General features: G+C 39.4%; 1 protein-coding gene across 2 annotated transcripts; it reads right to left on the bottom strand.

Moving 5' to 3' along the window:
* Positions 1-2,505: 2,505 nt before the first annotated feature.
* On the bottom strand, positions 2,506-8,556 carry LOC148026963 (uncharacterized). 2 transcript variants are annotated; one of them, XM_087691515.1, is made up of 6 exons: positions 8,469-8,556; positions 6,969-7,114; positions 6,533-6,857; positions 5,076-5,728; positions 3,366-4,010; positions 2,506-2,945 (listed from the first exon to the last, which is right to left on the bottom strand). In XM_087691515.1, the coding sequence occupies exons 2-6, from the start codon at positions 6,990-6,992 to the stop codon at positions 2,841-2,843; spliced, it is 1,752 nt and encodes a 583-aa protein (XP_087547641.1). In that variant the 5' UTR covers positions 6,993-7,114; positions 8,469-8,556; the 3' UTR covers positions 2,506-2,840. The 2 variants fall into 2 exon arrangements, with proteins under 2 accessions (XP_087547641.1, XP_087547640.1); XM_087691514.1 differs by having other exon boundaries at positions 2,507-2,945; positions 8,225-8,540.
* Between the last annotated feature and the right edge of the window lie 398 nt (positions 8,557-8,954).

Here is an 8,954-nt window from a genome sequence, read left to right as displayed (position 1 = left end):
GTTTGAAAGAATGTATGAGAAATTAAGAAGAATGAAGCAACACATTAAAGAATCATAACAAAGGTAAAAGAAATATTACGACAAGGAAAATAGAGAATTTGAGTTTAATGAAAGTGACATGGTTTTCATGAGAGTTGAGCCTCGCCAAATTAACTTGCGTCTTGGAAAAGATAGAAGGTTGTCTCCATGTTTTGCAAGACCATTCAAAATTCTAAGAAAGATTGACTCACTTGCATATACACTTGAATTGCCATCTCATGTTAAGGTTCATCATGTTTTTCATGTAAGTTTATTGAAAAAGTATGTTGCTAACTTTGATCATGTTTTGCAAGACAAGTCTAGATTACAAGAATATGGGACATTGAAGGTAGAATCATAGTTAGTATTAGATTGTAAAGTCAGATATCTTAGAGGTAGATATATTCTAGAAGTAATATAATTAAGAAGATAAAACATCAAACCAAAGTTAGTATTAGATAGTAAAGTTAGACATCTTAGAGATAGAGATATTGTAGAAGTGTTGGTAAAACGAGATATATATTCTATAGAGGATGCATCTTAGGTTCATTTAGGTATTTTGCAATAAGAATATCACTCTTTCCAACTTTGGGAACATATTTTTTAGGAGAAGGGGATAATGTGATATATCCTAATAAAGCCATAGAGAAATTTTTTGTGATATTTGTGTAAATAATATTTGAAAATATTTTTAAAATCATCTTAAGTGCGTCGAAAATTTTTGGTGATGGTAAATTTTTGGTTGAAAACTTTCTAATATGTAGGGATATGTCCTATCTTTGAGCTTGATTTATAATCAAATAGAGCAAAATATGCCAAAAGTTTCTCCCATGGAATTTGAAGAGGGTATAGATGAGAATATTTTATCCTCTCATAGGGTTTGTCAAATTCCTCACCATTTTGGAGATACAAGTCTCCAAAAATAAAAAATAGAATTTTAAAACACTTAAAAGAAGCTTGTGTTGTCAATGCTTTTTTTTCCCGTTTTTGGCAGGTGTCAAATGAGTGTCGATTTGGAAAGATCACGTCAATTTTTTGTATTTGCTTTTCTCGAAAAACATGCTATTCATAAAAAAGATTCTTTTAAACGCATGAAGCTATTTTTTCCAGACAATTGATTGAAACAATTCTTCTTTCAAAAATTTGAGATTGTGATTGTGATTGTGAATGAGAGTGAGAGTGGGATCCCTTTCATGTACATGACATAAGCTCAAGGGTGTTTGGGTGGAATGAGCTCTTGGTTGGAGTGCAACTTTTGATCATGCTATTGACAGTTGCTTCTTTGCAGTCTCCATTATATTATAATACAAATTCCTCTTTCACTCTTTACTTTGTGATTCTCTATCAAAATTTGTGATGATTCTTATCATATTGCGACTAATTGTGTTTCATTAGCATCACAATAAAGGAATAAGCTAGGGATACCACAATTTGGTGGGGTTTTTTAGAGTTTATAGTTTTAGAGGATGTTAGAGTTTGGATGTTTCATGCCACAAGGATGAGGCTAGCTAGCATTTTAGAAGTGTAGTCTAGTATATATTCTAGTTATTGCATGAGTGATTGTTAGCTAGTTTTCCTTTATCCTTGTTTGTGTTACCTAGGTGACAAATGTTTATATCATCTACAAGCAACTATACTAGCAAGCATATATCTTTGTCTTGTGTGTATCATGGTCTTCAACCAATTGACATAGTATACCTTGGTTGTTGCCTAGTAGTGATGCTTGTTTTTAATGGCCTAGCGATATAAATTAATGGGACTATATATAGTTCTATTTTGTTGCTAGATCTCCTAAAATGTGTTAGTTTTGTTTGTAACTCATTTGACTTACCTACTATTGGGGAAGGTCCATGCCCATGTGGATCATGTAAAAAAAACAACTATTTGGTATATAGTATAAATAAAATTGGAGTGTATACATAGAGTTTCTTTCCTTGATGAAACGCAAATTCCATTTAATTACCTACCTTATTGCTCTAATCGTAAGCACATGATACATTTTGGGCTTAAAGCATTCATGTCTTGATGATCTTCCACTCCCTCTCAATATTTGTATCACTCTATTCCTCCCATATCTCCCTCTCATATGCATCCTAGATTCATTAGCTTCTTTGCACTTACTTGTAATATTTAATAACTTCTTTGGAATGTTAAGAACGGTGTTAAATATGTAAAGGTGGTTTCTTATATTATTTATTTGAGATTTATAATTTTCATATGAGTAATTGCATTATACTCCCATTCAACCTTCTAGTTCAATGTTTATGAATTGTAACACTTTTAGAGTAAATTTTTGATAGCTCTATTTAGCAAGTTTTGTATTTGTCAAAACATTTTGATTCACATTGAATAAAAAAGAACAAATATTCTATGAAAGGAGACATATTAAGTTGCTTGGCATTTGTTTTTGAGTTTCGTATTAATAAAAATACACTTTTGTAGGTAAGAGAGCTGTTGAAAATAGAATAAGGAAATCCCATATCTCAAACTCATGTGACATACCTTTATATCTACGAATGACCATCTTGATTTACATGATCAAATGCGACTTTCTTGATTCACGTGTAGATTTGCAATCATAAGATGATAAAATTCCAATATGCTTAAATATGGGGATGTAATTTGAATGATAATGAGCTCTCTGCTACTATGAACATTGGAAGTGAAGCTCCACATGTTAGCAGTACTTGTTGCATTGCCTCACACTACTCAGAACAATACTTTTTACATGGTAAATGTTGGTAATATAAGTAAAGCTTGGTTGTGCTCAAGTACTACCTGACAACCTACATTTCTAAATAGAAGTTGCAATAGTCTTGGTGTTAATCTAATAGTTGGTCGATAGGATTTTGGATCAAGTTAATAAAAATTTGCTGCACGGAAGTGGCGATGTCTTTTGCAGTAGAGGTTTGGTCAATATGGCCCACCTACAAAATACACAACATTTATGGAGAAAGATGAATATCATATTGCAACGACATTATTGATCTTAATTTACTTGTGTTTTCTAATGTTATCATAAACACAAAGAGTTTTAGACAAATTCTCACCATAATTCCCACATTCTGAACTATGACAACATCATGAGCTTCTGTGGACCGAGAGGCACCACATATCTAGCTACATACAGTTGGGGACATGATATTACTAGCCCCCAATCGCACTTAGCTAGGTATATATTGTGTTCCGATAAGAAGCTCATGATGCTAAACATAAGAGGGAAAAAGAAGGGCAAAGAGTGAAGACAATGTCAAAAACTTATAGTGAAATGGCATACTGATCATAAGCCATAACTCGATAACGACTATTGAATTTGCGCATGCATTTGCATGTTTAATGTGTACTACCTTGACAGTAAAGGAATATAAGACGGTGTGGTCGATGGTGGTAATGTTAGTGTGGAAGATGGTGAAGCAGAGCTCTTCAAGGGCAGCGATAGTGTTGAGGAGTTGGCGGGGCCGACGCTGGGACAAGATCTTGATGATGGCGTCACACCCGAGAAGCTTGACCTCGATGTCGGCCATGGCGGATCGCGCCTCGGCCACGTCCTCGAGGCGGAGGGGCTCGAACAAGCTGTCCAGCATACTGCTATGGCAGGTCCCCGGAGGAGGAGCTGGTGATCGAGAAGCAGGCATATTTATTATATTCTGCTGTGGAAGAGGTATAAGAGGATGATGATGATCGAGATGAAGCGGATCTGGTCTTGGATGCGTGCCTCCATTAATGTCGATCAAGCTGCTGGCTGCAGTGATGTGATCAGAGGATAGTTGCAGTATGCCATTGTTGCTCATCATCGCAGGTGGAGCTGCAGGTGGCGCGGGCCTCATTGTTAGGTTGAGATCATTTCCATTACTAGGGGCGATCGAATTGTTGATACTGCCTGCACTAGAGGAGTACATCCTTCTCCTCTTCTGTGATTCCAGGCACTGCAGGAGCTGCTCCAGCTCTTTCACGAACTCGATGGCGCCTCCAATGATGGATGCCTGGTCGCCCTACATTAAGGTCGAGGCTGGTGGGTTAACACAAAGGAAACAAAAGAGAATCATAGTGGTAATATACTTAACGGTTACTAGAATTATGGAGGACAAATCTATGTTAGAATGGAAATCAATTAGGCGCCTTAGTAATTAGGGTGAGAGCGACTTTAGTAGTAACACTTAGAATAAAAAGTTGCGGTATATAGCATGTTAACATAAATAGGGTTGGTTGAAACACAATCCGTTAGACCAATATACTTAGGGTTCGATGTGCTTTCCACTCTTGACTAATAGTTGAAGGGACATTGGTTTCCTCTTTGTCTCCAAAGGGAGTTACCCATGGCTAGCGTATTGTAGTATAACTATGAATGCATTTCTATCCCCCACACCAACAAGCAAGATATGTAGCACCTCCCAAAATCATAGTCTCCTCATAGGGAGCTACCCAAAGTTAGCTTATTTGGCGGGGCACATGTATGGTCTTGATGTCTGAGTGATTAGCTTGTTATCGGAGGAGTGTATTGCTTGCAATCTTGATTTCCCACACCAAGATGCTAGGTATGCACAATTGTGATCCTACTCTCCCATGGCAATAGGCTAGGTATAAGGAACTCGCACTCTAACAAGCTAGGTGTGTGGCATGGCTAGGTGTACAATAAGTTTTTGATGGCTTCTTTATGTGGTAAAACATGCTCTTTTTCTTTCTTTGTCCTTATAGTGTGCAACATCATGAGCTTGGGGGCCACACACTTGCATAATGGGTTAGTGGCCCTTAGCCCATAGGCACACCTAGCTAAGATATGTGATCCCTCCCTTGTAGAAGCTCATGATGTTGTCGTAAGTCACAATGTGGGAATTTGTCCAAAACTTGTGGTATGCAACATTAGCTAGTGCAAGGTGGGTAGGTTGTGGCAGTTCCCATACAATAGCTCATGATGTTGAAGATCTTTGAATGTTGAGGTAGAAGGACTCATAAGTCTCAAGGGTTAACCTAGGGTTAGGATATACGACGAGTTACGATTTTCGAGAGATTAGGTTAAAAAAAGTCGAAAGCATATAAGAAAGATTGTAATTTGTTACCCGTTGGACGTAGGATGGCGGCATGAGAGCTCGGAGGACGCGGAGGTGCTCGTTCATCTGGCGCCGTCGATTGCGTTCCACGGCGATGTGCGTCATGCGCTGGCTCTCGATCTCCTCGCTGTTCTTGCAGGCACGTGTCCGCTTCCGCTTGGCCTTCAGGGAGGTGGGCCCCCCGCCCAGTGCCGGATTAATGTACCCCTTCTCATGCTGACGCAGTAGCAGCTGCTGCTGCTGGGCGTGACCAGCGCCGTCCATCTCATCCCGCCCGGCCTCCTGCAGCCGTTGATCCTCCCCTCCCTCCCCACACGTCATGGCATCATATTCATCATTATTAAGGTTATTATTATCATTATCAGGGTTGTCGAAGCCTTGCATTATCATGCGCCTCTGATGCATATCATCCACTGTCGTCGAGCAGCTCATCGAATACTCCTCCTGATCCGTTTGCATGGACGACGACCAGTAATTACTGAGTGATAACGCATAATCACGCTGCTGATTAATAATGCTGTGGGCAGTCGCGTTGTTGTTGCTATAATAGGGCAGATAATTGTGGCCTTGATCTGATGAGACATTGCCCGGGTTCTGTGTCGCCAGTACAGGAAGCTTCAGAAAGCAAATGGGATCAAAGCCTCCAGTTTGCTGATCAGCCACTGCATGCCACCCAAGGTAGAAATTAGGGCAAATTTTAATGGTTTTTTGGGTGAGAACGTTGATTCTGTAGGGTTAAAAAATCAATGCATAGCTCAATATACCACTGTTCAGGAATAATCGAGGTTTAATGTAAATTGAATTGCAAAATGTTAAAACAAACTAATTTAAAGAAAAAGGTTTAAAATCTCTTGAACCCTTGAAAATAATTAGTTATAAAATAGCAAATAAGTATAATTTGATTTAAAGAATCCCTCCAAAATTTGAGTTGGATGCTTTTTATATCTAGTGCCAAAAATAGCTTTTATGGATAGTGGCCCATACTTACAAGGAAATTACGCATTTTCACCGAAAATTTCTTATATAAAGGGCTTTAAAAAAATATCTTTTTGTATTTTATAAACTCTTAACTTTGGATTAACAAAGACTTCGCATATTTATATCATAAGACTTTGCATATCTATTATATCATAAGAACTTCTCACATTTTCCCATGTCACGGTAAAATGTGTTTTCCCCCCTTGTTTTTCTCTATACATGACAAGCTTCCGCTTCAGAGACCAAAATTGCATGCCTAGCTTGATGTAGTTAGAGGCAAGGGGCTGTTGGTCTAGGGTGGGGGACTAGCAGCCCTTGACCTCACCTATACCAAGCTAGGTATGCGATCCTCCCTTTTGGAAGCTCATGATGATGTTAGATGTTGTTGTAGTTCACAATGTGAGAATTATAGTGAAAATTCATCTAAAACTTCTTAGTACGTACTTATGGACAAACAATCATAGGGGTAGGGGTTCCTTATTTCTCACCCTGACATTGCCACCCTTGGTGGTCGGCTGCAGCTTGTTGATTGTAAGAGCTTGAGTCCATCCCGAGGTCATTCCTATTATTCAGGTTGCCTGCTGCAGAGAAATGCATGGTGGATAGCATGTCGAACAGCATGCCACCCTGCATCATAGTATTGATGTGGTTATCCGAGTTGTCATTGTGCATGCTGTCATCGTTATGATGATCATGATCCGGATGATGATGGTGCGCGCTTGCGTGCTGCTCCTCTTTTGCAAGTAAATTGAGCTGATGATCGACCTCGTGAGGATAGTCCAATGACAGGAACAGTGAACCGGCTGCAGCCATCTGATTTTTATATAAAGCCGTCGGATCAATATGGAGACTGAAGAGAGCTACTTCATCTAGCTGTGATATTGTATGTGATAGCTTGAATAGCATACTAATATATACACTTACGCAAGAATCTTCGTGACTGTCCATGGCGTTGCAATTTTGGGCAGTTGATGGAGTCAGTACTGGAAGTAATTATCCAGCCTGTGGCAGCTTATAATAATCATGTGCTTCACGCTTTAAGTGTGAACTGGATCGTTGGTGAAGGAAACCTGCAGGAGTAATGCTGCGAACATTATTTATTACGAACATTGAAGAGAAGAAGCTGTGCAAGTGAGTTTACAACGAGGGTCCCGGTGCATGCACCAGGTGCCACACACACACATATGTATATAAGGTTATTATAGATACCCTTATCCAGTGGTTTAAACACACATATATATAAGGTTATTATAGATACCCTTATAGTGCCCACTACATGTTGAGCTACAAATGCACCAGTCCATCCTTGGGAATTGAACTTGGCTTCTTGCCCTACACACCCACATCCCTTAGCAACTCCTCTAAACACTGGTGCATATGGTATTTTAGGTTTTCAACCATGTAACACAAAAGATCGTGTTGTGGATGAGAAAGTATAAATAAAGATCGAGGTTTTCATTAATAGTAATTGAGGCCTACTTTTGATTAAGAACATTACACTACAAAACAGGATTATGGTGCACACTAGTCCAAAAGGTAAATATGTGCTAGTGGTGTGGCATGCGAGATTATGTAGAGGAAGTTTTAGACAAATTCCCATATTGTGAATTTCGAAAGCGTAGCCACAGAGAAATACCTTAGGTTGTTCACAGTGAGAAGCAGCCTCTCTATAAGGAGCCGATTGCATCCCTGTGAGCATCATGCAGTAATTACTCATTTACTAAGGATAGCCTGAGAGAGAGATATGTAGGCATGTATATGCATATATATATATACATGTATCGGAGCGTGTACGATGAGCTTAGATGTCTCTACCCTTATATATGAAGCGTTAGGTTGTTCACAGTGAGAAGCAGCCTCTCTATAAGGAGCCGATTGCATCCCTGTGAGCATCATGCAGTAATTACTCATTTACTAAGGATAGCCTGAGAGAGAGATATGTATGCATGTATATGTATATATATACATGTATCGGAGCGTGTACGATGAGCTTAGATGCCTGAGAGAGAGATATGTATGCATGTATATGTATATATATATACATGTATCAGAGCGTGTACGATGAGCTTAGATGTCTCTACCCTTATATATGAAGCGTAGCCACACAGAAATACCGTACAGTGATAAGCAGCCTCTCTATACATAAAGCGCAGCCACAGAGAAGCTGCGAATGTAAGTACCTTATAAGCTGGTGGGTATAACCAATACATAAAATATTGATATGTGATCCTCCTCCGCTTGGCGAGACGACTGATTGACCCGTAGCCACCGATCGAGCCAGGCTACGACGACAAAGCAGAAGAAGCTGCGGGGGCAGCTGAACTCTCTCTCTCTCTCTCTCTCTCTCTCTCTCTGTGCTCTCTGTGTGCTCTCTCTGCGTACTGTGTACAGCTGGAGCATCCCATGATCAGAGGTCCTTCTTACCTTTATACTCCTATGTTCGTTTCATTATACTCTTCTGTCTCTGGCTCCTCACATAATCATGCTGCACCTTCTCCGGTTTGATCCTGTTCAAATCATCCGCGCCCACACGCACCTTATGCAGCCCTCCGGTTTCACGAGCCACCCCACAAACACACACCTTTTTCCAATCGAAAAGAAAGTAAAGTGAAACCTCATGTGAATGCGATCACGTCACTTGATACAAAAGGAAGCAAAAGTCACCGTCGTGTTGTTGAACATTTACAATTCTGCCATCTTTGGCGCTACCATGGACATGATCAATGAGAAGTTCCAATTTTGGGGGGAAAATGTTCGTGAGAAACACATACAACCCCCTATTGGACTCTTCTTATGACTTCAAATCAGATCAAGCAACATTTCAATAATCTTCAGAAATTCATAATTTTACTTTATAAGCTAAAATCCTTCTAGGGTTTACATCCAATAGGAAATCCTCTAATCTAATCG

The sequence above is a fragment of the Lygodium microphyllum genome, chromosome 13, assembly GCF_053477565.2.
Source record: "Lygodium microphyllum isolate KBCC chromosome 13, Lygodium_microphyllum_v1.1.10, whole genome shotgun sequence".
NCBI classification, from domain to species: Eukaryota; Viridiplantae; Streptophyta; class Polypodiopsida; order Schizaeales; family Lygodiaceae; genus Lygodium; species Lygodium microphyllum.
The sequence above is the reverse complement of the archived record's forward strand: the minus strand, read 5'-3'. Positions and strand labels throughout refer to the sequence as shown.